This window comes from Rhinolophus sinicus, chromosome 8 (genome assembly GCF_057876585.1).
Source record: "Rhinolophus sinicus isolate RSI-liver-muscle chromosome 8, RSI-T2T, whole genome shotgun sequence".
In the NCBI taxonomy this organism is placed as follows: domain Eukaryota; kingdom Metazoa; phylum Chordata; class Mammalia; order Chiroptera; family Rhinolophidae; genus Rhinolophus; species Rhinolophus sinicus.
The window spans coordinates 4,621,605-4,634,657 of NC_142508.1; the positions used below are offsets into that span (position 1 = coordinate 4,621,605).

General features: G+C 46.5%; 1 protein-coding gene across 7 annotated transcripts in view; it reads left to right on the forward strand.

Moving 5' to 3' along the window:
- EZH2 (enhancer of zeste 2 polycomb repressive complex 2 subunit) overlaps nucleotides 1-13,053 on the forward strand; it is a 56,915-nt gene that overhangs the window by 42,647 nt on the left and 1,215 nt on the right. For all 7 annotated transcript variants that reach the window (XM_088799850.1, XM_074315209.2, XM_074315211.2 and 4 more), the window contains 11 exons: nucleotides 4,325-4,416; nucleotides 5,750-5,990; nucleotides 6,546-6,715; nucleotides 7,121-7,215; nucleotides 8,221-8,261; nucleotides 8,667-8,792; nucleotides 9,368-9,546; nucleotides 11,141-11,236; nucleotides 11,867-11,948; nucleotides 12,660-12,740; nucleotides 12,913-12,997. In XM_088799850.1, the coding sequence (XP_088655976.1) occupies nucleotides 4,325-4,416; nucleotides 5,750-5,990; nucleotides 6,546-6,715; nucleotides 7,121-7,215; nucleotides 8,221-8,261; nucleotides 8,667-8,792; nucleotides 9,368-9,546; nucleotides 11,141-11,236; nucleotides 11,867-11,948; nucleotides 12,660-12,740; nucleotides 12,913-12,997 (1,288 nt within the window). The remainder of the gene's footprint in view (nucleotides 1-4,324; nucleotides 4,417-5,749; nucleotides 5,991-6,545; nucleotides 6,716-7,120; nucleotides 7,216-8,220; nucleotides 8,262-8,666; nucleotides 8,793-9,367; nucleotides 9,547-11,140; nucleotides 11,237-11,866; nucleotides 11,949-12,659; nucleotides 12,741-12,912; nucleotides 12,998-13,053) is intronic.

The following is a 13,053-nucleotide window of genomic DNA, read 5'->3' on the forward strand; positions in this document are numbered from 1 at the left end:
GCTGAATTATCCTTAAAATAGTTTGTCAGTAGATTCTTGTGAGCTTTTCAGCTATATAATTAAATCATATGCAATTATTGATGGTTTTGCCTTCTTTTCAGTCTTTATAACTTTTAATTTCTTTCTCTTGCCTAACTTTGTTGGCTTGTAGAAATAATAATGGTGCTAGTAGATAAATTTTGTCACTTCTGGATCAGTTTTGGAAAATTATCCATTTCATCCAGGTTTTGAAATCTATCTGTTCTAATGATTCTTTTATTTCAGTGATTATTCTTGTTTTATATGTATTCCATTCTTCCTTTTTTCTTGAGATTAAGAAGTGGTCTATATATTTTAAAATCTGTTTTGTGTATTTTCTCCTCAGAATCAGCTGCTGTATTAGTTTTGCTGTTTATGAGTCTTGATTGTTTTCATTCTTTTTTTGGTTCATTGTGTTTAACACAATGAATTATCTAGAGCACGGTTTCATCTTTTCTCTTAGGTTATGATATTTGGTATTATTATTTGCTATGTTTAAAATAATTTTAAGAAATATTTTATATTTTCTTTTTTACTCATTGTTTAAGGGAGAATTTTTTAAACTTCCGGGGGAAGGCCTTTTTGGATGTTTTAACTATTTTTACTATTTTTGTGCTGGCAGCCGTACTGATATTAGGCCTTGTTATGTAGATGTTTGGGGTATCTACTCATTTTATCTAAGAATGATGTGTCGATGGCAAGGGGCTGCCAGAAGTTCAGTGTCTACCTGACTGTGGATCTTTTCTGTTAGAGGGACTTAAATTTTCTCATGAGCCTGGAAGGATAAATGGTTTTGATCTGGGAACTAATCTCACTTCATATTCCAAATAACTTTTAGGCCACAGTCCATTTTGTAAATTGGAAACTGATTGTTCTGAGAACTTGGAATCCTAGTAATTTCTTTATTAAAGCTTCGGCCTAAAATTGGCTGTCGGGTCTGCCTTTGGTAATTTCTGATAGGGAAGGAAGTGGGTGAGGAAGGAGGAAGCCTGGGAAAGTAAGCCTGGGAAATTGCATGTGTTTAAATAGAACCAAAGTAGAACTTTTATGGAATAAAGATTTTGATAGCTTTCTATTGTCTGAATGGCATACAGAGGACTACATTTTAAGTATAAACCCAATTGTATCAGTTTCTCCTCTTTGATATTATGTGAAAGTCTGTTTGAATGTTCTTTTTGGAATGTAGTTAATGTTGACTGTAGAGAGTTTAACATTTTAAATGGTTAGAATTTCAAAGAAGGTATTCCAAAGTTTAGAGTTGATGATGGACATTTTTTTAGTTTTCAGGTGTGTAAAGGTTAAAAAAATCCAGATATATACTTGAGTTCATATTCGCCATGTACTTAACCGAGTGGCTTAACCTCCCTAAACTTGAGTTTCCCTCATCTGTAAGAGGAGGAGGAGGATCCTAAGACACGGCGATTTTGTGAGGGTTAAAAGAGAGAAGGCCTGAAGCTTTTTAGTGTGTGCTCTGAACATAGGGGAATGTAGTTGCTGCTACTGCCCTGGGCTCTGAAGAGCAACTTTGTTATTTTGTGAAGTACTTTCGAAAAAAAGTCTGATGTCTGGGTATACACAAAAGAATTTACCTGATTCCAGCTGTAAGTGGATTCAGTTAGAATTTATTCTTTTTTTTTGTTTTATTATAAATTTTATTGGGGAATATTGGGGGACAGTATTTCACCAGGGCCCATCAGCTCCAAGTAGTTGTCTTTCAATCTGGTTGTGGAGGGCACAGCTCAGCTCCAAGTCCAGTTGCTGTTTTTAATCTTTAATTGTAGGGGGTGCAGACAACCATCCCATGCGGGAATTGAACTGGCGACCTTATGGTTGAGAGCTCAGGCTCTAACCAACTGAACCAACCAGCCGTTGCCTCCTGGCCGCTCAGCGGCAGCTCGTTGTCTTCAATCTAGTTGTGGAGGGCGCAGCTCAATGGCCCGTGTGGGATTTGAACCGGCAACCCTGTTATTCAGAGCTTGTGCTCTACCCAACTGAGCCATCCGGCTGCCCCTAGAATTTATTTTTAATACCAAGTTCTAATCAGAGCAGATGAGATCAGTACTTTGAGCAGAAAACGTGTAAAACTGCCACTGTTCTGATCTGTGGTCATTAATTTATCGCATGGCGAGCCGAAGCAGCACTTACTGGTGTATTGAGGATCGCAAGGACGGGCCTTAGAGGTGCCCGGTCCTTCTCTCGTGCCGTTTGGTGAAGTGCTGAGCAGGGGCCTGGCCACCTGCCGCCAGCTGACTTGTTGCGGTGCAATGGGTGCTTGCTGACATTTGCTCCCACTCCAGTCCTTGGATTCCTGTTCTGGTTTTGGGGCATCATTTTGTGAAACGTTACAAGAGTCTAAGGGGATACGCTCAGTGTATTTTAGCCATTTTTCAGTGTTGCCCGTTCATAAGTTTTTAACCTTTGCTTGAAAACCTTTAAATAGGTTTTTTTCATCAAGATTTTATAGGTTGCTTTTGACGTTAAAAACTCTCAGTATCCATGTTCTCTCCTTTTTGTAAAATTTAGAAGTTCTTGCCTTAATTTTCCTTCTAATAATTTTCCCAGTCAGGGAATTTTATATACTCTTTTCCCTATATTATATTCAGTTTGAAATATATTTAATTAATTTCAAATATTAGTATTTTAAGGTGACTATTTGAAAAGATTATGTATTCTAAACATTAAAATAGTCAAGACATTTCTGGAACAGAGAATTCTTTATATACTTAGTTTTCCTAAAGAAGAATAACAAACATTAGTTCTTTAAGTTCTGCTGAGGGAAATCTAGTCATAAGAATAGTTCTTTAGCTAAATGAAATGTGAATTTGAGAGTGGTACTTTTTAGTTTTTTGGATACCTTTGATTATTAGTATGCTAATTTTGGCTTTATAGCGTGAACTTGTTCTTATCTTGGAGGCTATGTAGTTGTGGCTTATAGTGAGTATACCATTACCTGGTTCTGACTCAGGACCGCAGAGGCTGCTGTCCTCATTTGAGCCTGTGTGTGTGTCTACAGATACATGTGTGCCTTCGGATTTTCAGTGTCGGGGCAAGAATATCAGTCTATAAATACAGCATGTGTTAGAGGAGACATCCAAACTGAAAACACATTTGACCAAAAATGGTTGCTCAGTGTGTGTGCTGACTGGCCCTGCAAGGACAGTCGTGTTTTGTGGGCTGACGTAATTCCTTGCTGCTTATGTGACTTTAACCTGCCACATGCTCAGTCTTCGTATTTCAGGGATCCTAGTCTGTTAACATGTAGTCCAGTGATAAACTGGTTGTATGGTCTCAGGCTCTTGTTCTGAGAAAAACTCATACACTCGAAACAGAATTTGAGCCTTGAATAACACCGTCCTCCCCCCACCCTTTCCCTCATTAGTCTGTCTTTATATCCCATTCAGGTTTTATAGATGGAAGTGTGGCTTTTTACAAGTATTTTTAAAACGATTTGTTTCATGAGTAGGTCAGTTGTTTTTATCAGAATTAATAATTTTCACCTTTTCTAGTTCCGAATAGGACATTCCTGGTAGTTGGTTTGCACACTGGAAGCGAGCTGTCCCAGAGGCTCTGAAGTTCTCACAGCTGTGCATTCCCACTTCGTTAGTGTACAGTGTGCTGTAACCTGAATCTTTCTGTTTATCATATTATTTGGGAATTTTAACTCTCAAACACTTTATATCTTTCTAAAACTTGTTTTATCTGACCTTTGTGTTTTCCTGTGGGAAGGTGCTGACTGTAAGCTCTCACTAGGGTCTTGAATTGTGTGTGAGTCAAAGAAATTGAATTTTGGTATTCTGAGGCTGTCCTCTTTAATGAACACTAATTTTTAACAAGTGGTATTCCATTCTTCCCCTTTTGACAAGCTGATTGCTGACTTTTCTTTAGAAATCAAGAAATTATAGATGTCAGAATTCTTTTGGTAGAAAGAAAAAGTCCGATTTCATTGTAGAGGATATATCTATCAGTTGTTTCTATGGTGATATTAAAAGACTCAAATAAATGTGTATAATTAGAGTTTAGAGTTTATGTGCATCAGTTATACTGGCAAGGAGGAGACTTAAACCACTAATCATTCCAGAAAGTAATATTTCCTCCCTGGTTAGGCGTTGGTGGGTGGTGGAGTGGAGGTGCCTGTGAGAGAGTTGAGGAAAATACCTGGTGATAAAGTCAGTAAGAGCCTGAAAGAAAGTTCTGTGATGTAAACCATATATTAGCAAGAATGTCATGTGGCTTTTTCCATTGATCTGGAGAAATGAAAAAGTAAATAATTTATAGTTATATTTGGATATTTACCTTTGTTTTGCAGCTTTTCATGCAACACCCAACACTTACAAGCGGAAGAACACAGAAACAGCTCTGGACAACAAGCCTTGTGGGCCACAGTGTTACCAGCATCTGGTAAGCCGAGCGCCGTGTGGTTGCAGAGGGCACTCGGGCAGTGTTCTGGTGAACGTGGTGAGGTATCAGGTCAGCGTGACACCGTGCTTCCCACACCTTCACTGGCCATGCAGTAGATAGGTTCTCTCACCCATGGCATTTCCTTCATAGCTCTGACGTGCAGCACGTTGGAGTCCTTCATTAATCTTGTAGTAGTTCTTGGTTTACCTGTGGTAGTCTCTTCAGCAGCATCTCCAGGTCTTTAGGATCAAGGACTCGTCCACCAAGTTTAGCCCATTCAGACCCAGAAACTCACTAACCACATGCAGCATCCCAAACCGTTCTCAGAGCCCTTGTGTGAGTTTTAGACCCCCTGGAGTTTGAGCTGTATTATAGGTCCCACAGATTTTTTGTTTTTTTAATGATGGAGAAAAGGTAAAGGTTTAGGAAAATAGGAATAGAAAAGTTGTTTTTACGGGTACTATCTTATTTTTACCATTTCCCCTCTTTGAACCAAGCCACTCCTACCTAGGAACTAAGTGGGTATATATTGCCTGTTGGATTTTGGACAGAAGATTCATTGAATGGCACCTGCAGAAGGTATCCTATTTTTAAGCAATTTGGTTTTTGTAGAATGAAGTATAAAACTTGGCTGCTCTCAAACTTCTCCCTTCTATTGCCACTAAAAACGGAATTCTCGAGCACTGTTTCATAGCATTCTTTACAAGGCGGAATTTTATTTGGCTCATCTAAAATGTGTCTCTGGTCTCTAGTCCATGCTCTTAACCATTGTTTTATACTTTCTGATAAGACTGGATTGTTGCACTTCCTAAAATAGCACGTGACCCTCACAGCCTTGTTCCTTAGGTTCCTTTCGTGTCTTCCTGGGGGCTGTGCATCCCTCAGGAAAAAAACACGTTTAATAGTAAGGCAGGAAGTGACCAAGTCAGGCCTCTTTATGTTTTGTATTCTCGTGTATTTTAAATACGACCATGGAGAGGTTGTTGAATCTGAAGAAATACATACATAGGGATGTATGACTCTAGATGCTCATTAGGGTTATGATTAAAAATTCACTTGTAAAGAGAATGTTACATAAAGTATATTTTAACTTATTAATCAGTCAGTGTGTATCACAAATATAGAACTGTCTTGCCTGATTTTGTATCACTCTAGCAATATGTTTATCTTTCTGAAATTTCTAAACTAGGACAAGCAGATAGAAAATGATTATTTGTGGAAAATGAATGGATGCTGTGATACATTTCTTGACTAACTTGCCTTGTGCAGTCTTTTTCTCCTCCACCGAAAGGAGTTGTAGAACTTTACCTGATGTCTGTGTTTCACTTCGTAGGAGGGAGCAAAGGAGTTCGCTGCTGCCCTCACAGCTGAGCGGATAAAGACGCCCCCCAAACGCCCAGGGGGCCGCAGGAGGGGGAGGCTCCCCAACAACAGCAGCCGGCCGAGCACCCCCACCATCAATGTGCTGGAGTCCAAGGACACGGACAGCGACCGGGAAGCTGGCACCGAAACTGGCGGCGAGAACAACGACAAAGAAGAGGAGGAGAAGAAGGACGAGACGTCCAGCTCTTCGGGTGACGTCCCATCCCTGGGCTTCACTGTCGCTTGGAAAACCCCCATGTTGTGGAGATAAAGGGCATGGGGTGTCGTTCTCAGTGTCACGACAACTCCAAGAGCAGAGCCCCTTCTCGAGGAGGCCATGTGGCTGAGTGCTTGCTCCTGTCCCTGCCCGAGCCTGCCTGTGCCTTTGCCATCTGGGTCACTCGGGGGGGGGGGGGGGACCATTCCATGCATTGTCACGGTGTGTTGTTTTCTCCATGTCTCAGACCGGGCAGAATGGAGTTCAGTTCATCCAGTTTAGGGCTCTCGGTGCTGCTGCCGTGGTTGTTTGTGTTAGGAGAGACTGGCAGCACAGAGTCTTTTCCTGACTGGGCTGGGGTTGTCCTTTCAGCCCTGTGAATGAACCACGGAGAACGTAAAAGCGTGGCCTTCACTGGAGGCGGCTGTGGGAGGGCCCAGCCTGTTGGGAGCCTGGGTTCCCTCTCCAGTGAGATTTGCTTCCTGTCGTGTACTTAATACACCCTTCTCCAGTTGTCCCTTCCTGACCAGGCTTCACTCTGCTTTTACAGAAGCGAATTCTCGGTGTCAAACACCAATAAAGATGAAGCCCAACAGTGAGCCCCCCGAGAATGTGGAGTGGAGCGGGGCCGAGGCCTCCATGTTCCGTGTCCTCATCGGCACCTACTATGACAACTTCTGTGCCATTGCCAGGTTGATTGGGACCAAGACATGCAGACAGGTGAGTACATCTGGGAAGCGCACGCACTGATGAAGAGGGAAACACCTGGTCACTGTCCAAACGTGACAGAGTCTCGTTCAGGAAGCTTCTGTTCATCTCCAGAAAAGGAGTCCATTTCTTTTTTTTTCACTCGAGGCAACTGAAAGAAAATTATTCCTCCAGCTTGAGCTATTTCAGGTTAGGTGGCAGCGGATTTAAAAAGCCAGTAAGAATTTAAATTCAGCCTCAAGACCCTTGATCAGAACGTAATCACAGCGGCTGTCCCCGGGAGGGGGTCAGGATAGTGTCCGTCTTCTCGCCTGTGTGCCCAGCTCCTTAGCGGCGACACAGAAGAGACAGCGGTTCTGGTGTGAATCAGCGTGAGACTAGTTTGCCTCACTCGATGGCCTCATGGCCTCTTGCCAGGTGTACGAATTCCGGGTCAAAGAGTCCAGCATCATCGCTCCGGTCCCTGCCGAGGATGTCGATACGCCCCCACGGAAGAAGAAAAGGAAACACCGGTAAGTCGGCCGGCAGCCGTTCCGCGCCACCAGGAAGGGGCGCCACAGGCAGTGCTTGGGCTCCACTTTGTTAGCTGAGAAACTTAACTGGCCTCACAAATGTCCCTGTGGAGTCTTGTTTCCAAGGACAGTGCTGGTCGTCTTCCGCGAGAATACAGCAGCCTCCAGGGGATCGGGTGTTAAGAGTTCTGAAAATCATGGTTACTCTGCTGTTTGGTAAAGAAGAACTTAAGTTGCTTCTGTAGCAAAGGCTGCGTAATAGTTACTTCAGCCTGCATCCTCAGGTGTTTTCCTGAGCGTGAAGCTTGGCATGCTGATGTGAGCGCCGAGCTGGAAGCTTCTAGGTGTGCGGCCTTGCATTCTGATACCCTCAGCGTATGTAAGGCTGTGTGGGTGTGGCCGTTCTGGGGCCGGTGGTGGCTGGGAGGTGCAGTGACCATGCAGACTGACGGCTCTGTCAGCACGGGGCCAGCAGGCGGGGGCCAGGCTGCAAGCCCCCCGTGTTCTTAGAGAGGAGCTGACTCCCTAAGGTGTTGGGAAGAGCGTTTAGATGATGCTTCAAACCTTGGTGTACACGCTCACGTTCTATTTCTTTCCTCAGTGGAGGGTCCACTTAATTTAAAACTGAAAGACCCTAGACGTTTTCCCCACAGAATTTAGGCTGTAGTAGATACTTGTGAATATCTTGGTTGAATTATTTCTGACCACGCAGTAGCTCAGCTGGATTAGGGACGCCTGCAGTTAGACAACGTGACGCCTCAGTATTGTGCCTTCCAGGATGACCCGGCTGCATGGAGGCCACCCCAGCCGCGGGGACGCTGCAAGGGCCGGCCTCGGCCCCCAGCGGACAGCAGGCGTAGGCCGGGCCGGGCCCGCTCACTTGGATTTAAGACACTGCTCTCCTCATGGCACAGACGGATGCCTTCGAGTTGCTGTGGTGGGGTCTGTGGTCTTACTGCAGTCCCTAGCTTCCTGGGAACACTGGGTTTTATTTGTGTTTTGCAGGTTGTGGGCTGCACACTGCAGAAAGATACAGCTGAAAAAAGGTTAGCATCTTCCCATTCAACTTCATCATTAACTTAAAAATGTCTCCTTGTCGTTCGTTTCAGAGAGTTTAGGATATTGATACAGTTGACTTCTGTCCATGAAAGCCATGTCAGCCACTTACATGGAGGCTGTGCTCTACATGGCCAGTCAGGTTTCTGGTGCGGGGAAGGCTGACTGGAGGGGGCGAGCAGCCAGCGGGTTAAAGGAGCAGTCCTCGGGGGACGGGACAGATGTGACCGTGCTCCGCCTCGGGCACTCGTGTCGGGGGATGGGAGACAGGAACACGTGTCAGTTGCACGTGCAGCCAGGAAGCCCGAGCGCCAAGGGAGTGGGGACTAATGTGTTTGCGATGTGGCCACCCTCTCTGCCTCGGGACTGACCTGCACACTGTTATCTTGATGCAGACGGCTCCTCGAACCACGTTTACAACTACCAGCCCTGTGACCATCCACGCCAGCCTTGTGACAGTTCGTGCCCTTGTGTGATAGCACAAAATTTTTGTGAAAAGTTTTGTCAATGTAGTTCAGAGTGTAAGTATATGTTGCTTTGATGAAACTGCATGAGACTGGATTAGGCTTTTGGTCTGCAGTCACAGTGGTGATTGAAATGAAAACCAGGACGTGGCAGCTCGTGCTCAGTTTCCCCTCGATACCCACTGATCCCACGGGATTGGTGGAGCCCCAGAACCGGCCCTGTGCTACTGCCCAGCCTGTCTCCCGGCTAAAGTGTGTGATGCGGCAGGTTAGGTAACGTTGGATTCAAGGAGCTTTTCCTGATGGTTTAAATTACAGTCCAGTGGGCACAGAATCTAGGGGAATCTAGAAATAGCTACCCAGATACTTTTGGGGCACCAGAAATCTCAGGCAGGTTTAATCTTTGGAATAAAGGGACTGTAGCCTGAGGGCAGTGACTGTAATTGTAATGAAAATGCACAGGCAGCTGATACACCGCAGTGCCACGTCTTTTCCTCACCTGCGGGCTGGGCTGGAGGTTGCTGGGAGGCTCACGCGACCTCACCAGGGGCTTGTTTAGCACTGGACTTGCCAGGCAGGCACCGTGATGCAAGCTTTTCACAGTGAGGATGATAAAGAACCTTTCTCTGAAGGTCAAAACCGCTTTCCCGGATGCCGCTGCAAAGCGCAGTGCAACACCAAGCAGTGTCCGTGCTACCTGGCCGTCCGAGAGTGCGACCCCGACCTCTGCCTCACCTGTGGGGCTGCCGACCACTGGGACAGTAAGAACGTGTCCTGCAAGAACTGCAGTATTCAGCGGGGCTCCAAAAAGGTGCGTCACCCCTCCCGGCTCAGTTCTCGAAGAGGGTCAGCCAGGGCACCTTAGGCCATTTAGGGGGCAGAAAAGTCAAAGCGATTGAATGGTACAGCGGGTTTCTCTTGGGGCTGGGCGACTGCTTCCGTTTCCTGTAGCACCCCTCACTGTGGTGTGAGAGGGACCAGTGAATGCTGAGCAGCAGTTGCTAATGGTTTCAGATTTGATCTAACAGCTGATTTTCTAGTTGTTTAATATTTAGTTAGTAGAACCGGTCATTTAAATGGTGTTCCTGCCAGCATAGAGAGACCCATTCTTACCACACAGGATCCAGTATGCCTCGCTGTGAGCGTGAAGGATGGCATTTCCCACGGCAGGTTTTGCAGACTTCGTTTCTTTAACATCCTTGAAAACAACAGAAATTACATAACTGAAGCCTGGGAGTTGCAACCAGGTGATTTTTTAGTCGGCAAAGCACTGGGTCAAGTGCCTTGTGTAGTAACTTAGTCCTCATGAGGCCATGAGGGGACAGTCGTTAACCCCAAAGTTACAGCACGTGAGAACGGGGTCCAGGCCCCTGTTGTCACCCTCCGCGTCTCAGGCCGCCATCCAAGTGTCCTCGCTAACGTGACCGAGATCACACTGCTGCCGGTAGCCAGGCGTTGTTTCTGGCAGCGCCTTACATTTCGGCGGGGATGTTTACAGCTCGTGTCCACTTAGGTTCTCAGGTCACGGTGACGCCAGTCGCTTCCCATGCTGCTCCTGTGCAGCGCCAGTCACCTCACCGTGTCTCCGTCCCGCAGTCTGCTCAGGAAGTGGGCAGTGCCCTTCACGTCGCTGTCTTGTAGCTCTGAGAGCCTGCGTACCACCTGGGGTTCCTTTGCTTAGTGTTCCTTAGCTAATGTAGTTTCTGATCCTGCAGGGAGGTGGGAAATTTCCCTGGATTAGAACAGGAATAGACTGGGAACCTGGGTTGGCCAGGGAGCCTTTCCAAAGAAAAGCCACAAGGCAGTTTGGGACGAACAGTGACAAGTTGGGGACTCGTTCCCAGATCCACTGACTAAACGGACAGCGGGACTCATCTGCCAGGAGAGGATGCTGGCCTGACGGGAGGGTCACACCTGTCGTGGTAGTTTCTCGTGAACAGACACGGCCATGAGAAAACTCCCGGGGGAGGGAGGGATGCCAGCTAGTGAGGAGCCAGAACATGTCCTGCGGGGCTGGAGCTGAGTGAAGATGGACTAGCTGGTCCACTTTGGGGAGATGGCGAGGGGGGGTGATTTCATTCAAGGCCCGAAGAAATGGTGGGGCCGAGCCTGGGTGCAGCGAGCGCCCAGCACCACCGCAGCCTGTGATAGAGTTTATGCTCTCTCTGTACCTGATTTATTAAAAAACCAAAGCATTGTTGTGGCAGTTCGTCGGCCAGCCCCTTGGGCAATACGAGGGAAGGTGACCCAAGTCGGGTACCCGCCGGTTTCCTAGTGACTCTGGTCAGATTGCTGCCTTAGGACGGGCTCAGGACTTGGTAACTCACCCCTCCGTCTGGCTGTCCGTCTGTCAGCAGTCCAGCTTCGCTCTCCTCCTGATTTTATGACTGTGCTTTGTTCTCTAGCATTTACTGCTGGCGCCGTCCGATGTGGCTGGCTGGGGGATTTTCATCAAAGATCCTGTACAGAAAAATGAGTTCATCTCGGAATACTGTGGTGAGGTACGGAAGGCACGAGCGATCCAGTTCCAGGCAGTAGATTCATGGACACTGACCACCGGGGGCCGTGTGGTGCTGGATGTAGTGACTGTTTGGGACTATTGGGGCCCATGAGAAATGCGTTAATACAAAATGCCTTTTCAGCCTGGACTCCTTGGGGGTTTGGGTTTGCTTGGTAGCTGGTTACACTGAGCTTTTATCATCGGGGCAAAGGGAAGAACAAGAGCTTACGATGTAGGAGTCTGTCCTCCTCAGTCTACAGCCTGATAAGGACCTAGAAACGACAGTGGCATTTATCATGAGCCTTTTTAGTGGTAGAGTAGGGAGAAGCCATAGAGGGCTAGCTAGCTTCCATTTATAGTCAACCCACCCAGTTTGTAGTTTTCTTTCAGTAAAAACACTTTTGTTGGTCACTTTTTCCAACCATAGTTACTTGGAGCGTGGATGTACTTCAGAGTTGAACTCCTTAAAATACCGTTGTTTTCTGACAGCAGCCTGTGGACTGAAGACAAGAGAGAGAGATGGTCAGTGAGTGCGCTGAGCAGCCTCAGGAAGCCGCTCTCTGATGAGCTGTGTTCTCCCAGGTTTGCTCACCTAATCCAACACCGTCTTACCCTGTGTCTCTCTCCTTAGATCATTTCTCAAGACGAAGCAGACAGAAGAGGGAAAGTGTATGATAAATACATGTGCAGCTTTCTCTTCAACTTGAATAATGGTATGTTCGACTTAGAGGGCATTTCGTTCCCGGCTGGCATCTGGTAGCCTCTTCCTTCACATTCTGAGCTCGTTACCTGGCGTATTTGTTACCTGGGCCGTTTGCTGGGAGGACTCCCTCAGTGGTGGCGTGGGCTACATGGCCCCTGGAGTGCCGAGCCATCTGCGCTGGGGCCAGACTCTTCCGGTCTGCTGCTGCCCTCCTGTCGTGTTCCCAAGGACTTGGCACACGTCTGCCAAGTGGTGCCTCCCCCGGGAAAGATCTCCAAAACGTCCCTGGTCTCAAAGGACTGTGGGAATAAAGGAAGCTGCTTTTGCAGATGATGTTTTTGGCAGAGAACAGAGGCTGCAGTCCATGCACTGGAGTCATGAAAATAGTACCTCAGACAGTAACTGTTGAAACAAGGAGGGTAGGTTTTTTTTCAATGAACATGTTCTATAAGCAGTGTAATGAAAATTATAATTTTGAAATTTAGTCAGGTTCTACTTTTTGCAGTGTGTTGCTCAGTAGTACATATTTAGCAGCAGTTAACTTCAACAGCGTTTTCTTCCAGATGTCATTTCATACTGAATGAAGTGGGCTGAATGAATTACTTTTGAAGGCAAACCCCAAAGAACTATATAACCAGCTGTGTCCGCAGAATCATACATAACATTGTTTGTTGATCTGTAACTGAAATTGTTCACTGCATTGTGCTTATTTTCTTTTTAGATTTTGTGGTGGACGCAACCCGCAAGGGTAACAAAATTCGTTTTGCAAATCATTCCGTCAATCCAAACTGCTATGCAAAAGGTAGGTGCTTCTGCAGTCAGCATTCCCATGCGCTGTCTGACTGCGGGGACCTCCCCCCCCCACTTCAGTGCAGTGACAGCGACCTGAACACTAGGACACATCTGTCATGTGAGCCTTCCCCGCCCCTGCCTGACTCACAGCCCCACTGACCCTGGCGTGCGTGTCTTTCCAGTTATGATGGTCAACGGCGACCACAGGATAGGGATCTTTGCGAAGAGAGCCATCCAGACCGGGGAAGAGCTGTTTTTTGATTACAGGTGGGTAGCAGGACCTTTCTGCTGTGTGAGGGCTTTGGCTGCCGCGCCTTGGAGCT